Source organism: Rutidosis leptorrhynchoides, chromosome 9 (assembly GCF_046630445.1).
Source record: "Rutidosis leptorrhynchoides isolate AG116_Rl617_1_P2 chromosome 9, CSIRO_AGI_Rlap_v1, whole genome shotgun sequence".
Taxonomy (NCBI): domain Eukaryota; kingdom Viridiplantae; phylum Streptophyta; class Magnoliopsida; order Asterales; family Asteraceae; genus Rutidosis; species Rutidosis leptorrhynchoides.
Window position 1 is genome coordinate 218,435,970 of NC_092341.1, and position 18,560 is coordinate 218,454,529.

General features: G+C 34.3%; 2 protein-coding genes across 2 annotated transcripts; one reads left to right on the top strand and one right to left on the bottom strand.

Moving 5' to 3' along the window:
- Positions 1 to 1,237: 1,237 nt before the first annotated feature.
- Positions 1,238 to 6,806, top strand: LOC139868529 (uncharacterized). The gene is made up of 10 exons (XM_071856866.1): positions 1,238 to 1,690; positions 1,776 to 1,913; positions 2,007 to 2,195; positions 3,707 to 3,844; positions 3,936 to 4,057; positions 4,682 to 4,814; positions 4,942 to 5,071; positions 5,482 to 5,561; positions 5,652 to 5,786; positions 6,123 to 6,806. The coding sequence occupies exons 1-10, from the start codon at positions 1,316 to 1,318 to the stop codon at positions 6,357 to 6,359; spliced, it is 1,677 nt and encodes a 558-aa protein (XP_071712967.1). The 5' UTR covers positions 1,238 to 1,315; the 3' UTR covers positions 6,360 to 6,806.
- An 8,892-nt stretch (positions 6,807 to 15,698) lies between these two features.
- On the bottom strand, positions 15,699 to 16,551 carry LOC139866980 (HMG-Y-related protein A-like). Its single transcript, XM_071855283.1, has 2 exons — positions 16,397 to 16,551; positions 15,699 to 16,313 (listed from the first exon to the last, which is right to left on the bottom strand). The coding sequence occupies exons 1-2, from the start codon at positions 16,445 to 16,447 to the stop codon at positions 15,864 to 15,866; spliced, it is 501 nt and encodes a 166-aa protein (XP_071711384.1). The 5' UTR covers positions 16,448 to 16,551; the 3' UTR covers positions 15,699 to 15,863.
- Between the last annotated feature and the right edge of the window lie 2,009 nt (positions 16,552 to 18,560).

Here is an 18,560-nt window from a genome sequence, read left to right on the forward strand (position 1 = left end):
AGTAAAAAAGTGAAGTTCAAAGGTTATGACGGTTTATATAGAGATTCATCAATGTATTTTTTATGGACACGATCGTGACACGTGTATGGGCAAGTTTAAAAGTGGAATATACAGAAACGCTTTTTACAGCTGGTGGCGCGTAAAGAATCTCAACCATTTAAAAGTAATCATCATAATGTCAGTAAAATTCGTCTGTCATCATTATCAATAATGTTTTCCCCGATGCAAATGGCAAATGTGAAGACTTGTTTGGCATGCGTTGGCAGAAGTTTAACAACTTAATCCTTTTTCAAATGCTTAAGTCATTAAACTGGGGGGACTTAATGGTGTATCCTATCGTATACACGCATAAAGGCACAATATTCGCATGAAAATAGCATCAGGAACACTGAGAACAATGGTTTTGTGAAACTGTCCGTCAAGCGTTCTCCGCTGTGCAGGCTGCTTCCGTCATGCATAAGCCCTGAAGGCCGCCTAGCGCTTAAGCCCTGACCGGAGAACGTCACATCCAGCGCATATTTCGGATCACGAATAACAGAACGTATGACCATCTGACACGTGTTCCCGAACAATCCGGTGGATCTATCACTATAAATAGACTCTCTGGGTCGTCATTTTCCACATTCAGACATTCTGACAACTTGTGAGCAGAGACTTCACCTTTCTCTCTCTCTCACAGTACTTTCTCTCACTAGAAGTCATCCGGCTAACAGCTATACGCTCAACGGACAAAAGATTGATAAAGCCACCCCACAAGTTTCTATACTTGTGAACCGGGTCTGCAGGGATTATTTTCCGAGGTAAAAATCAATCGGCAACATTCCCCCACCTTTAGCTAGATCACTTCTAGTATTGTGTTGATACACTAAGTCTTACCTCATAAGGAAATAGGTGTTAACAAATATATTGAAAACTGAACCCCCGGCGCGAAGCGAGGGTTCGAAAACTACTACAGTACTATTTTAAGCACTTATAATGTGGTGACGTCTCTATATCAAATTCTAATGTCTAATTATTAAATACCATTAATCCCACTCTCATACTAATATAGGCTTATTTTGTAGGGGTAGGAGAAAAAATAAAATAACAAAATTATTTATGCAAAAGTTTATGCACTCCACTTTTGAATTTAAAAGGATAGAAACGTAATTTACACTTTAATTAATCCCAACTGAACTCAGCTTTCTCTCTCTGCCTATATTTACGTTTCTTTCTCCTCATTACACACCTACAATCTCTCTTCACCGGCGACTACCAGTCATAGCCGGAGACCTACTAGTAATCAAAACGTTGTCGTATAACAAATTCTGTTACAATGGACGAAAATTCAGCAGAATTTGAAGCGATTTTGAGAGATATAGAGCGTGCAAATAGCAGCAACGCTGAAAACGACGATCACGGCTGGAAAACGGTGTCGTATAAGAAATCGAAACGTAAAAATGCTAATAATGTTACTGAAAAATTCTCCGATCATGATTCCGGTGCTGTTTTCCGTTCGATCAATCAGCTGCCAGAGGATGATGCTGCTCGTAACGACGGCGAGGATGACGTCATTGATGCCGATAATTTGGCCGGTGTTGATGTTAAGAAGAGTAAACCTAAGAAATTGAAGAAACCTAAAATCACTGTTGCTGAAGCTTCATCGAAGATTAATGATTATGATCTGGCTGTTTTTCTTGCTGATATAACGGTAATTGAATTGAATGTATATATAATTTTGATCCGATTTAATTAATTTGAATTGAATTGAATGAATTGGTGAATTTGTGAATTAGGAATCGTATGAATCACAAGCGGATATACGATTGATGAGATTTGCTGATTATTTTGGTCGAGCATATGCTAATGTGAATGCATCTCAGTTTCCATGGACAAAAACACTAAAGGAAGCTTCTGTTGAAAAGATGATTGATGTAACAGCTAACAATAATTAGTAATTAAATTTCGCTTTATGTAATGATTACGGAATACCTTTTTGTTGACTGATTTTGTTGACTTTTATGCAGATTCCTTTATCTCAAATATCTGAAGATGTTTGCAGGACAGCTGCTGACTGGCTGAACCTTCAGCCTGTAGATGCCCTTGGGTCGTTTGTGGTGTGGTGCTTGGATAGTATAATAGCCGACCTGGCTCTTCATCAAGGAACTGTCAAGGGTTCAAAGAAGGTGGTTCAGCAGGCGCCTTCAAAATCGCAGGTATTGGTTTCGCTAAAAATCTTCTTGCTTCATATGTTGTTATTGATGATAATGATTAACTGATGAGAGTGTAGATTATATCATTTCAGGAACTTATTCAGTAATTATTATAAAATAAATAAATTAAACCGGCAATTGGAGTCCTTTATTTTTATCTGCACAATCTTGTATACCATGTATCCTGTGGTTGATGATTTAGAAACTTGTATGCCTTCTTCTGTTGCAATATATGAGAATGAATAAAATGGTGCTCATATTATCACATTAAAATGTGAACTTTTGACAACTTTGACCGAATAAATTGGCCAAGTTGGAGGCTAGTATGGGACTAGTCGGACTACTTTAAAATCTCAACTAGTGGGGGGACTTTTACAACCATAAATGATGAGAAGTTACGTTCTAAATAGCCGTTTGGAACAGTACTAGATATTTCGTTGAACTTTTAGTTTTTGTGTTATAAAACCTCCATTTTAAAATTAATCTTGAGTTCCAATATACAATAATGATTCTTAGCGAGTTTGTGTGTGTTTAAGGTTGATACATATTAAAAGCAAATATAAGTAGTTAAATTGTTAGGTATGTTCTATCCTTGCAAGTCTCTATACAACATCTCCTCAAGTCATTGTTGGTCGATTTGTTCCTGTTCTAGGGGGATGACCTCTGCTCCTTTTGATGTGTATCTTATTTTAACTTGTACGTTTGGTATGTGGCCACCACAAAATATTCGTCCTAGACAGGATTAGAACCCGAGACCTCTTGCAAGGAACTAAGGGTCCCAACCACTGTGCTATCTTGTGATGGTTGAATCTAATCGTACACCCCTATCAACGAAATTCTAAATTTTCATGAGTTGTTGACATTTCCATTGGGTCATTATTAAGTTGTTCAATAGTTTTAACCTAATTATGTACCAATTCTTCAACCATTCAAGTTCATCATGGAAGGAGTTACCGTGAGTGAATGTATGTTTAAAGAGTACTCCTTAGTAGCATCGTTTCTATCTAAATATAATCAAGTAATTAATGATCTGATGAAACCAAGAAATAACCCCTTGCATGTTTAATTGCAGAAGATACCCTTAGAGTTCATGCACTGCAAACCACGTTAATAAGCTTTCAGAGTCATTCGGATACTCGAAATAGATCATTTAAGGGTTAACTTATGTCATTTATACACCTACAAGTTACTAAGCAACATGTAGTTTATGATTCATCTTCATTACGCATGAGAAGTTTCCTTTTAAACTGAAATCTGAAAGGAAACGTGATCAATAGTTACAAGTAACTTTAGTAATCAAGTGAAACCGGTGGACAGTAGGCCATTAAAAGTCCTACTAAGCAATATTTCTTGATCTGGTATGCAATTATTATAATCTGATGGTTATGGTTATGCGTTTTTCTTGTTTTTGGAGATAGATCTGTATGCTATGTAATCTGAAGTAGAACATGAGCAGCTAAATGTTTGACTAAGCTTTCATGCTAATCAGCATCATGCATTTATTATTTTCTCAGGTTGCCATATTTGTGGTTCTAGCAATGGTATTACGGCGTAGACCTGATGTTTTGATCAGTCTTCTGCCTATCATGAAAAATACTTCTAAGTATCTAGGGCAAGATAAGCTTCCACTCCTATTGTGGATTATCACTCAGGTAACTAACTAACTAACTAACTAACTACTTATAATACCTACTTTCGTTAGTAAGATTTGAATCAAATTAAATAAAACTGCATTTTGTATAGGGTTGTCAAGGAGACCTTGTTGTGGGGCTGTTCATGTGGGTGCACTTACTCTTGCCAATAGTGTGCAGTAAATCAGGCTGTAATCCTCAATCCAGAGATCTTATTTTGCAATTGGTTGAGAGGTAAGTAACACTTACATAAAACTCGGTTACTGTTATCTGTAGATTTATTTTAGGGCAAATTGCTATACAATGCTATGTAATATTCACTTCTTATCGCTATATGGAAACATAATATTTTAACCATTAATGACAAATTTTTACGCATATAGTAACCATTTAATTGATACATACCATTTTGTGCCCATTTTATTTACCAAGTTGCATTTGTTTGTAAGATATAGCATTATGTTCCAATTAAGGACTAATAAGTGTAGTTGCATATATAAATAAGAAGTGCTTATTATGTTGCTTGTACTTGCGTTTTGCGCTAATTTGCGAAGGTAATTTATAATAATTTCCATTTTTAGCCCATTACAAATTTAGTCATTACAATATTTAAATCTAATCAGTTTAAGTAGGAAACCTGTAAATGCTGATGTGAGTTTCTACTTTTGATAGAGGTCTCTGCAAGTTAAGTGATTTAACTAGCAATCTTTATAGTCCAATGAGCAAATTTGAAATGAAGTTAATGTGCCCAAGTCTTGCTAATCCCGGACTGTTTATGACTATGCTATTTATTGTAATTTTCTTTATCTGTAAATTTTTATATTACTAGGAAAATAATTAATTTACTCATATATGTAGGATTGTGTCTTCACCGAAAGCTCGTACAATTCTAGTTAATGGTGCTGTGAGAAAGGGGGAGCGTGTTGTGCCTCCCCCAGCTTTGGAGCTTCTAATGGGATCTACCTTTCCTGCTCCTGCAGCTCGTGTGAAGGTGACTTATCTCTGGGGGGATATTTTGACTATTAAATTTAGTACTACTAGCTGAATTTTTATATTAAACATAAAATTTAAATATAAAATCTAATTACCGAAACTACATTTGGTGTATTTATTACTAGGCAACTGAGAGATTTGAAGCCGTGTATCCGCTCTTGAAGGAGGTTGCGCTTGCTGTTGCCCCCGGCAGTAAAGCTATGAAGCAACTTACACAGCAGTTATTGCCTATTGCTGCTAAAGCTGCTGGACAAGGCAAGATTCATTTTCTAATTTTATCTGTTTTATTTTGCTTATCCAATTTTTTTTCGGTATTCTTTAATGCTATCATATTATAGTTTGTGTGGGGGTGATTTCATTTCATCCAATTCAGAATTGGTCAATGTGGGTTACACATAATTGCTAATGGTAAATGGGTGAACTAAAATATTTAGCTGAAAAGAAACGGGTCAAACTGTTACAGAGTCCCCCAAACAATATTCAGGTATCCATGTAATGGTTTCTGTTATCATATTTAATAGTAGTACATTAGTTTTATGAATTTCAAAATAAAACAAAGAAGTCTTGGCGTTCAACCCACCAACACAATGTGTTTTGACCCAGCTGTTCATCTATCTATTAATACAAATCATTAAATAATGTGTAATACTGTAAATGGTATACAGGCAAATCTGCCCTGGCAGATGAAGCAAGTGACATATTCATATGGTGTTTAAGCCAAAGTGCAGACTGTTACAAGCAATGGGTAACCTTTATAAAATCTCACTTAACATGTACATAGATTCGTTTGTGGTTGGATATATTTCTGGGATTCACACTGTAAATCTGGAAACAGGACAATTTTTATGTGGATAACCTTCAAGCTAGTGTGGTTGTTTTAAGAAAGCTGTCTGATGATTGGAGGATGCAATCCAATAAGTTTTCAAGTCTTGATCATTTGAAAGAAGCCGTGAAGAGTTTCAGGGATAAGGTAACCCTTAATCTCTATGACTATAGATTATTAAAATTTGTCTATTAACATTACAATTTTGTGAAATGTTGCAAGCAATCAATCTCTATATCCATTTACTCGTTTTACAAATAATGAACGGGGCATCGTTTTTGTCAAAAGACTAAAATGTGTCCCTATATTTGGCACCTTTAACCTTAAGCATCCCTGGATAGTAGATTTTTTTTATCCTTCTGATTTAAATAAATAAATAAATAACCTGTTAAAAGAGGTATGGTGATCGGAAAGGTGATTTTCTGCTATCTTTGTAACAACTCATTGATTTTGAAAAGAAGTCTTCTAATTGTGACTATTTAGAACGAGAAGGCATTGGCTAGTGGTATCGGTGAACCATTGATCAAAGATGCAGACAAGCACTGCAAAGCTATACTAGCAAAGTTTTCAAATGGCAATCATTGCTTAAAGGCTACAGCTTTTCTCTCCGTTACAATGGCTGTTGGTGTGGCTTGGATCATCGTGGACCCTACAGTCTTAAACTTGAAGGAAGCGATGGATTTTGACTTCTTTCGTGCCTTAACTTCTCTCTCTTTCTAAAGCAGAAATATACAACTGGTGCATAGAGGTACATAGATGAAGGTTACCCATATATCAAATAATGGGGTGAGAGATAAAAGGAGTTCATAATAGCAGCATCTCATATCCAGATATATTTATCAAGTAAAATATAGAATAGAAAATCACGAGGGTTGAGAAGTTCAAGGTATACCTGAAAACTGGATTTAAGTTTGTTGTGTTTTTCTTCCAAGGATTTCAGAACTTATTATGCGACTTAAATGCATTATGGATCTCAAAACTTATTATGCGACTTAATGTGGGTTATTTTTATTTAAATAGTTTTTTAGGCAGTGGGTTTGCTTGTTTAAAATGTTTTGGAGGTACGATGAGATGAGCATTCCTACTATTGCTAATCTCAATACTCTTCTGAACTCCAAAAATGAGGCTTTAGCTGTTTTATGGGCTGCAACCGTGAAACATGTGTGTAATCCTACTACATTTCCATCGTTATGAAACTTCGCTAATCGCTACGGTGGTTTCTATAAGGGTGTTTTCAAAGGTTTTTTGTGTGTAAGAAAGTCATTGAAGACGTCTACTAGCTACAAGTGGAGACGAAGACTTTCTTTACCATTGGTAGTTTAGTGTGCGTTTTCAAATTAAGAAAAAGTCAAAATCTTTTCCATTTAAGTCTGTCGCTTTTTATATATTAAAAAAAATTATTGAAAATGTAGTGTAAACCAAAAACCAGTTAGTAACAAGTTTTTTTCCCAATTGAGATGCTCTAATACCAGTGCGCCCACTTTCCTCCATCTTCAAATTGTTCTATGCAAGAAGATGACAAGATGGGTGTGTGGGCAAGAACGGAGTTGAAGTTGTTTATTGAGGTACGGTGCAAAACGAGCCGAGCCGAGCCGGGCCAAGGTTAGTTTTTTGAATTAATGGATAGTTTTTTGGTAGAAAAAAAAAACACAATCAAAATCCATAAATAAAATAAATAAATAAATAATTCTATTTTCTAAACCCCTTTTTCAATATCAAAATATATTTATTCAAAGTTTTAAATAAGAATCACAGAACGTATAAAAAAAACTACTGAAACTTTTTAGTTATAGGGATTTATACATTTAGATTCAATCAGATTTATTTGTGCGATTGTAAGCATGCTTTAGATGTTTGGGTCAAAATCTTCGATTGGTGGGGCATGAATTTGAGCGCAAACCTAAGTGTAAACGAGATCTTCATAGGGGTGCCGAGCGTGGCTGTCGGATTTGGGATCGAAAGTGTGGCAAGCGGTGATTTGGACAAGCGGGTACTACATTTGGAAGAACCGTAATAAAAAAGTGTTCAATAACAAGTGTTGGACCCCGCCCGTGGCCTTATGTGAGATCCAAGTCATGTCGTTTGAATGGATTGCGAAGAGGTATAAAGCGAAGACGATCGATTGACATAATTGGCTTCATAGTCCTCAAAGCTTATTTCGTTGAATTGTATGTAGTGTGTTGAACGTAGCTTACATCTTGTTAGTTATGTTTTGAGAATTGTAATTGTAGCCTCAAAATTTGGCTACTACTACTTGTATGCGACTTTATTTGAGATTTAATGAAAATTATTGCCTTTCAAAAAATAAATAAATAAATAAATAAACCTCCAACTTACCTTCAAATCAAAATCAAATATATATCTTTCATTCAGATATGCACACCTAGTGTATACGGAGTGGAGGAGGACGTGCCTATATCTCGGGTCAATAACTAAACTATCGTAACTAAAGGTCACTCCCTATCGTAACTAAACTATTCATCCTCTTAACCTTCCACATCAGCGCCACATCAACACCAATATCCTATAAGGCCACTCCCTATCGTAACTAAACTATTCATCATCTTAATCTTCCACATCAGCGCCACATCAACCCCAATATCCTATAACTAACTCATAATTAAACACTCCCTATAATGGCTAAAACAATACTCCTCTTAATATACAACGTGCAAGCAATAAAGCATCAAGTCCAACAATAAAAAGCCACTGGACCCACAATTCCTATAACTAAACTTAAAACTTCCGTTAAATCCATGGTGAATGCGGGTAACTAAAGCGGGTAATGAGCCCGTGCCTATGGTTAGTTACGGGTAATGACGGGTAATGTGCGGGTAACGGACGGGTAACTAACGATAGGGGGTGGTCTAACTAACTCATAACTAAACACTCCCTATCATGGCTAAAACAATATTCCTCTTAATATACAACGTACAAGCAATAAAGTATCAAGTCCAACAATAAAAAGCACTGGGATCCGCAATTCCTATAACTCTTCCGTTAAATCTATGGTGAAAGCGGATAACTAACGCGGGTAACTAAGTGGTGCCTATGATTAGTTACGGGTAATGAGTGGGTAATGGGCGGGTAACTAACCATAGGGGGTGGTCTAACTACTAGAGCAATATTCTCTTATTTTTCTTTTTTGAGTCAATTATACGAGTGGTCCCTATGGCTTAGGTAAAATTACATCGGTCATCCCTAGTTCTTAAAAGTTATACCGTTCGTCCCATGGTTTCAAAATTATTCAGCGATGGTCCAAATATTGACGTCAGTTAAGTAATTTCGTTAAGTGATGGCATATGCGGTATGCCCATCACAATATGGGCTTATTTGTAATTTAACTAATAGTGTAATAAAACCACACGGACCATTCCTACAATTTACTCTCTTTTTTTTATTTGTGATTGGTTGAAAACTACATATATGTTATAATAATAATAATAATATAGATATGGATAGTCAATTTTGGTGTATACATATAGTTAATTTTGGTACACAAAGTATGTATTTTTATATTGAGATTTTAGGCTATAAATACTCATGAATGCAAGCATTAAACTTGCACCATTTCTCACACTTACAAAGTGTTTCTTTCTTTCTCTCCATTATCATCTTTGTTCTTACACTTCATTATTAGTATTCTAAATCAAGAATCAAACCACTAAAGGTAGTTATAAGCCTACTGAATTATAACATCAAGAATCAAACCACTAAAGGTAGTTATAAGCCTACTGAATTATAACACGTTATCAGCACGATAATCTTAATACTAAATATGGTTGGCTCTGCCACCAAAATGATATATGGTCGGTTATACCACCAAAATGATATATGGTCGGTTATACCACCAAAATGATATATGGTCGGTTATACCACCAGAATGATATAGGTCGGTTATACCACCTGAAAAAAATATATGGTCGACACTGTCGCCAAATTTTCATTTATGTTTACTAATATTTATATTTTTGTTATATAACATTTATTTATGATTGCTTACACATGGTCGACACTGTCACCTACTTATCATTTATGTTATATTAAATTTATGTTTAATGTTTATATACTTATGAATATAAATTGACTCTAATTTATCATGATGTTTGTTTTAATTTTTGATAATAGAAAATGTCGAATCTGGAAAAGCTTAAATTTACTCCTTTAGAATCAACTGGAAACAACTACATGCCATGGGTTATAAAAGTAAAAATACATCTTAAATCAATGGGCATTCTTGAAACCATAAATGAAAACAACACTTGTTCTGAAAAAGAACAAGCTACGGCATGTTGCTTTATTCATCAACATATTGATGAATGCTTACAAAATAATTATGTGACTGTAGAAGATCCCCATGTTTTATGGGAAGGTCTCAAAAGCAGATTCAATAATCAAAGAGAAATTTTACTTCCAGCTGCAATGGAACAATGGAGAACATTAAGGTTCCAAGACTTTAAGAAAGTAAATGAATACAGCTCAGCTCTGTATAATACATGTTCACAACTTAAATTCTGTGGACATGAAATTAGTGATGCAGACATGATGGAGAAAACTTTCTCCACAATGAATGCTGCAAACATCACAGTGCAAAGAAATTTGAGAATGCTAAAGTTCAAAACATATCCTGAACTTAATTCATATCTCTTAGTTGCAGAGCAAAATGATGAGCTATTAATGAAAAATCAGCAATCCCGTCCTACTGGTACACTTGCAATCCCTGAAGCAAATACTGCAAATAATTATAAACAGGGACAAGGACGCGGGCAAGGTCGTGGTTATAATAACCATCACCGTCATCATGCCAAAAGCCATAACTATGGTAGAAACTATCCTTATGGTAATGGTAATGGGCGTGGACGTGGTCGTGGTCGTGGCCGTGGTGGTCAAAGAAATAGTAATCCACGAAAATATAAATATCAACCACAAAACAAGCCCATTAAACAAGATGTTGAAGAAAATTCTTCTAAAAATTCTGAAGAATCTTGCTACAGATGTGGTAGAATGGGCCACTGGGCTAATACTTGCCGAACATCTAAACATCTTGTTAAGATGTATCAGGATTCGCTGAAAGGTAAAGAAAAGGAAGTAAATTTTGTGGATAATATTGATCCAACAGTCACTGAGAAACCATCTGATTTATATGAAGATTTCTTGAATGTTTAAGTTGTGTGTCTTTTGAAAAATAAACGATTTAATATCGTCTGTCTTTGTCATTATGTTTGCTAAATGTTTCAGTACTATCTATTTGCGTTTAAAATATTGTGTAATATTAATGTACTCACTATTTATTTCTTATATATGAAGTTCAATATGAATTTTGCTGGAATACAACATCAATCAAGTGGTGGAGATCTCTGTATAGCAGACAGTGGAACTACACACACTATACTTAAATCCGAGAAATATTTTATTGATCTAAAACCAACGGAAGGAACTATACATACAATATCAGGACCTGCTAACTTGATAAAAGGGATAGGAAAGGCAAATTTCATACTACCAAATGGTACAAAATTTTTAATAAATGATGCCTTATTTTCTCCCAAGTCAAGCAGAAATTTATTGAGTTTCTCCGACATATACCTTAACGGGTATGATTATCAGTCAGTGACAACAGAAAATGAGAAATATTTAAGTATCACTGACAAGAGTCATGTGGTTGAAAAACTGCCAAGACTTAGTTCTGGATTACATTATACACATATAAATGTACCAGAAATACATATGGTAGTTAACGAAAAATATATTGATCCTGGTGTATTCAGTTTATGGCATAACAGATTAGGCCATCCAGGATCAACAATGATGAAAAGGATTATTGAATGTACTCATGGACATCCACTAAAGGATAGAAAAATCCATCATGATACAATGGTTCCATGTACATCTTGCTCTCTTGGAAAATTGATAACTAGACCCTCACCACTTAAGGTTGAGAAAGAATCACCAATGTTTCTTGAAAGAATTCAAGGTGATATATGTGGACCAATTCATCCACCATGTGGACCATTTAGATATTTCATGGTTCTAATAGACGCATCTAGCAGATGGTCTCATGTTTGTCTGTTATCAAGCCGTAATGTGGCATTTGCAAAATTTCTTGCCCAAATTATTAAATTGAGAGCTCATTTTCCTGATTACACCATTAAAAGGGTGAGACTTGATAATGCTGGTGAATTTACATCTCAAGCATTTAATGACTATTGCATGTCTATAGGAATTGTTGTTGAACATTCTGTTGCTCATGTGCATACACAAAATAGTTTAGCCGAGTCATTGATTAAACGTTTACAGTTAATCGCTAGACCATTGATAATGAGAACAAAACTCCCTGTATCTATATGGGGTCATGCAATTTTACATGCTGCTGCATTGATTCGCATCAGACCAAGTGCAAGTCATAAATATTCCCCCCTACAACTTGCTTTTGGTCAAGAGCCAAATATTTCCCATCTTAGAACATTTGGTTGTGCAGTGTATGTTCCAATTGCGACACCACAACGTACAAAAATGGGTCCTCAAAGGAGGTTGGGAATATATGTTGGATATGAAACATCTTCAATATTAAGGTATATTGAACCTATGACAGGTGACGTTTTTACAGCACGTTTTGCTGATTGTCATTTTAATGAAACATTGTTCCCTAGATTAGGGGGAGAAATGAAAAATAAAGAAAATGATGTTTCATGGTGTGAACCTCAATTAAAGTATCTTGATCCTCGCACAAAAGAATGCGAGACAGAAGTTCAAAAGATAATGCATATACAAGAACTTGCAAATCAATTGCCTGATGCATTTACAGATACAAAAACGGTGACAAAATCATATATACCAGCAGTAAATACTCCAGCTCGAATTGAAATTCCAAAAGCTGGCAATAACGTCACTCATGAATCTTTGCCACGTCAGAAACGTGGAAGACCAATCGGTTCAAAGGATAAAAATCCTCGAAAAAGAAAATCAGCTGATAATGAAGTAAAAGAAAGTGTTCAAGAAGAACCACAAATCAGTACTCCTACTGCAGAGGAGATTGATGATGTCAATACAGAAATTGCAATCAATTATGCATATTCAAAAATATTATGGAACCGAAATGAAATGAAAAATCTTGATGAGAAATTTTCATTTAATGTTGCATATGACATCATGAATAATGATGATGATCCAGAACCAACATCTATGGTTGAATGTCAAAATAGACATGATTGGGCTCAATGGAAAGAAGCAATACGAGCTGAATTAGAATCACTCAATAAAAGAAAAGTTTTCGGATCCATCATTCTCACTCCTAAAGATGTGAAACCTGTAGGATACAGATGGATTTTTGTCCGAAAAAGAAATGAAAAAAATGAAGTTACAAGGTATAAAGCTAGACTTGTAGCTCAAGGTTTTTCTCAAAGACCGGGAATTGATTATGAAGAAACTTATTCTCCTGTTATGGATGCAATTACTTTTAGGTACTTAATCAGTCTGGCAGTTTCTAAAAATTTAGAAATGCATCTCATGGATGTTGTGACTGCTTATCTATATGGATCACTTGATAGTGATATATATATGAAGATACCTGAAGGATTTAAGGTACCAGAAGCATCAAATGCAAAACCCAAAGAAATGTATTCGATTAAATTACAAAGATCTTTATATGGGTTAAAACAATCGGGACGTATGTGGTATAACCGATTAAGTGATTACTTGATAAGCAAAGGGTATACAAATAATCTTACTTGCCCTTGTGTTTTCATTAAGAAAACAACATCCGGATATGTGATCATAGCTGTTTATGTTGATGATCTTAACATCATAGGTACAAATAAAGAGATCCATGAAGCCATTCAACTTCTAAAGAAAGAATTTGAAATGAAAGATCTCGGAAAAACCAAGTATTGCCTTGGTTTACAAATTGAGCATATGCCTAATGGTTTACTTGTACATCAAACAACATATACTGAAAAGATTTTGAAACGTTTCAATATGGACAAGGCAAAACCATTAAGTACTCCTATGGTTGTTAGATCACTCAATGTTGAAGCTGATCCATTTCGTCCATGTGAAGATCAAGAAGACATTCTTGGACCAGAAGTACCATATCTTAGTGCAATTGGAGCTCTTATGTATCTTACAAATTGTACAAGACCTGACATTTCTTTTGCAGTTAATTTGTTGGCAAGGTTCAGCTCTGCTCCTACCAAAAGACACTGGAATGGGATCAAACACATATTTCGATACCTTCGAGGAACTACTGATTTAGGATTATTTTATTCTAACGAATCAAAACAAGATTTGGTTGGTTATGCAGATGCAGGTTATTTATCTGATCCACATAAAGCTAAATCTCAAACTGGATATGTATTCCTAAATGGAGGTACTGCAATATCATGGCGTTCTCAAAAACAAACACTTGTTGCTACATCGTCAAATCATGCCGAAGTGATTGCATTACATGAAGCTACTCGAGAATGTTTTTGGTTGAGATCAATGACACAACTCATTACTGATTCTTGTGGACTAGAACGCAATAAAAGTCCAACAACTATCTATGAAGATAATGCAGCTTGCATAGCACAGATGAAAGAAGGGTATATCAAAAGTGACCGAACAAAACACATACCACCTAGATTCTTCTCATACACTCAAAATCTCATTAAGGACAACCAGATTGAAATGAGATATGTGCAATCTAGCAAAAACTCTGCTGATCTTTTCACGAAAGCACTTCCAACTGCTATTTTCAGAACACACGTTCATAACATTGGCATGAGACATGTTCAAAAGATGTAACAGCTGAAGCGATGTCTACTTGAGGGGGAGTCAACTCCATGCTGCACTCTTTTTCCCTTAGCTAAAGTTTTTTCCCACTGGGTTTTCTTTAGCAAGGTTTTTAACGAGGCAGTAATTTATAGTTGATCTTCAACAAAATAAAATTGCTATCCAAGGGGGAGTGTTATAATAATAATAATAATATAGATATGGATAGTCAATTTTGGTGTATACATATAGTCAATTTTGGTACACAAAGTATGTATTTTTATATTGAGATTTTAGGCTATAAATACTCATGAATGCAAGCATTAAACTTGCACCATTTCTCACACTTACAAAGTGTTTCTTTCTTTCTCTCCATTATCATCTTTGTTCTTACACTTCATTATTAGTATTCTAAATCAAGAATCAAACCACTAAAGGTAGTTATAAGCCTACTGAATTATAACATCAAGAATCAAACCACTAAAGGTAGTTATAAGCCTACTGAATTATAACAATATATTTGTAAACATGTTTTTCTTATTGGACAATGTTTCTTTTCTTTTTTTAACACCACTTCAAGATCACTCCAGGGTGATTAAATCACGTATGCGTTCATCTCTCGCAGTTGCATAACTCGCCCTCAACTGCTGCCCAGGAAGAAACCCGACCCAATCCGAGAGTATTGGCGTTAAAACTCTCCTCCCCCGGCCCATTGCTCCGCAACTCGATGTTGCACTTTACGGGAATCGAACCCCTTACTTCTCGCTAAAAGAAACAGACTACTATCACATGAGCTACAACACAAGAACACATTTTAGCTGCATTCAACATCTTACTGTATTGTTTTCTCTTTAGAACTGTTGTACTTTCTTTATAAGTTTTACAATAGTTTTCTCTGTGTTCAATAATATCAGTAGATTAGGACACCTAAACGACCCCTTCAGTCAAAGCTGACGCACATAAAAGAAAACGACCACAAAATTTGGGTCCACAGAGTACAAATCCTACTCCTTACTGGTTTGGTAGCTGCCATTGAATTTCAAGGTAGAGAAATCAAGCCCGATGTCCAAACAACCTCATAATTTGTCAAGCTAATAATACAAAAAGTGCTAAAAAAAAAAATCTACATATTCCTCAATGAAGAGGAATAAATACTAATATGGATTAACATTTTAACATACTATAAATTATTATTATTATTATTATTATTATTATTATTATTATTATTATTATTATTATTATTATTATACTTTGTTTAACTTGAAATCACATCATTAACCATTGAACAGAAGTTAATAAAACACATCCAAATAAAACATCTAATAACCATTTTAATAAAACTAGAACTAAACAACATGAATACATTCACTCATAATCATAAATATACATATAGCCAACTCTCTAGCCTACAAATACATCAACCATACACAACCAAACCCTAAAACACATGACCCAAATAACCACTTCAACCCAAACTCAAATAGCTTCAACACCACCGAACTCTGGCTGCACCTTGCGAGGCCTCCCTCTTCCCCTACCACTTCCACTTTGACCCGAAACCTTAACCTTCTTAGGCTCCGAAGGCGTATTCGGGTCCTTTTTCGGGCGCCCTCTTCCTCTCTTAACCTCCGAACCAGACTCACCCTGAACCAACACTTCTTTTAGGGTCTCAACAGCATTTGGATCCTTAGCTTTTGGTGGACGACCTCTACCACGTTTCAACAAAGGGGTATTCGGGTCGGGTCGCATATAGTTGTTTTTCACAAACACAAGTTCACCACTTTCTTTTAAATTGTTCAAGTGTTGAGTTAATAAAGCTATATGACCAGCTGGTAAGACTCCATATGTTGATTCCATAAAGTTGGATATTGATGATTTGTTTAAACCTTCTTTCTGTTTCAAACCATCAATTGCTGCAAATATCATCTACAAACACAAAATAAAAAAAGGTTCAAGATTTAAATCCAAGAATTAAAAAGATAAAAAGTAAGGATTTTTATTAAAATTACCTGAGGATATGGGGGAAGTGAAGTGGGTTTGCTAACTTGTTCTGTACCCATTTGAGAAACACAAAAACAAGATTGATGTTGTGAGATGTCAGCTTCAAAGTAAGTGTTGGTGTAGGGGTTATCTTATGAAGACAAATTTAGGACTGTTTTTGTTTGATACAAGAAATCAACGGTTGAAATTAAGAGTAGGGTATTGAGTGGACGGTTGATGAGTTTGTGAGGAAGGAGCGTTCACGCGGATTGATGAGGTGGATGGATGTATTTTATGGAAGTGTTTTTGTTGTAGGATGTGTCCTTTACAATTCTTTATTCTTTCATATCCTTTCCTTTAAAAGAATAAAAGAGAAGAAGTGACTAGAAATGATACGAAAAAAATGGATGTTTTCAATTTAGGGTGTGTTTGACAGAGGAGCTTATGAAAGTTTATGAGAGCTTATGAAAGATTAGGCTTATGATTTTAATAAGTTTCAAGTAATAAATTTTGTTTAGTAGACATAAAAATTAGAGCTTATGAAAATCATAAGTTTATGAAAAAAATAAAGCTTATGAATTGAAAAATTAGCTTCAGCTAATTTACCAAACACTTGTAGAAAATAATAAGCTTCAGCTACCAATTTCAAAAATAAATTCCAACTTCGGCTCTAAGTTCATAAGCTCCAGCTAAAAACTTCAGTTCCAGCTAGTTTCATCCAAATACACCCTTAAATGGTAGAGTGAGAGAAAAGCAGTCACAAATTTTTCACTTATTTTTTTTCCTTGAAAAATGTTAAGAATAATAGAAAAATTATTTCTCTATGTTTATCTATTTTCTTTTCAAACTAAAACTTCGAATTAAACAATTCAACATTTTTTTTGTCATACTCTGATTTCTGAGGAAATAAAAGAGGTGATTAAGATTTTGATTGAAAAAGAATAGAATATATATACTGTATTATTATTTTCGAGTAAGAAAGAAAAGGGAAAATTGATTGAAAATGCATCGAACTTTCACTATATTCCTATTATATGCATCTAACTTTCATATCTTCTATTGTATGCGTTGAACTTCCTAAATTTTTTTATTGTATGCATGAAGTAACTTGAAGTAACTTGTATATTAGGTAACCGGTTTATATGTATAAATAATTACTAAAATAGTCCTTTTAATTTGGATTTTTTTTTTTTTTATTTTGTTCCTAAACTTTAACTTCATAACAAATTCATCCCACAATCATAAATCATAAATTTATATTTATATTATATTGTATAAATATAGATATAGATATAGATAAAAACATTACTCCGTAAGTAATTAATTTTAGAACAACTATTCAATCCAATTCCTTCAATTCAAATTGGTTTCATTTGCAAAAACTAAAACTCTCCATCTCTTTTTTAAGCATATTCTTCACATCACCACAATCATTAGTTCAATTACGTAACATCTAGGGTTTTATTTCACGCGATTCCTTTCAAGCGTCGTCGCTTGCATTCTGGTCACCAGACTTTTTAGATAAAATTATGTATAACATAATAATGGAGGTTAGTGTTGATTGATTTTAGTTAAAGTTAATTGATTGTGTTAATTAATTAGGTCAATTTGATGAAAACAACTTAACTATCCATCTGGGTTCTACCATCGATGAAAACACGGAATCTCGTTAAATAATAATTATAACTCCGATCAATCTAATATCATTTATCTTTGATTGAAAACAAGTCGAATAGAGAAGTTTCAATTTTGGATCTGCGAGTTGAAGAGATGAAAAGATGAAACCAGATCGTGTTTATATTAAATTTGTTTATCGATTTGGTTCAGATCTGGTTATATTGAAGAACACGAACACAAAATTTGTTCAGTATCGATTTGTTCATATATGGTTATCGATTTGTTAGAGCTGCTTTGATGATAATGATGATGATGGAGAAGTTTAAAATAACATACATATAAGGTCTGTAGCATTTTTTTATCACGAAGTAATGTATACATTTTAGATTTAGATTTGTAGTATTCTTTATCATGAATTAATGTTTTGATAAAGTTATTGTTTAGCTTTTATAAAAGTAATCTGTTAGCGAGTTCGTAGTTTTACTAAATTATCAAGCTAAGTATTAATGTTTTAACATAGTTATAGAACATGATGGACTAATGGCGTCAAAAATAAATATTAATGACTAGCATTCA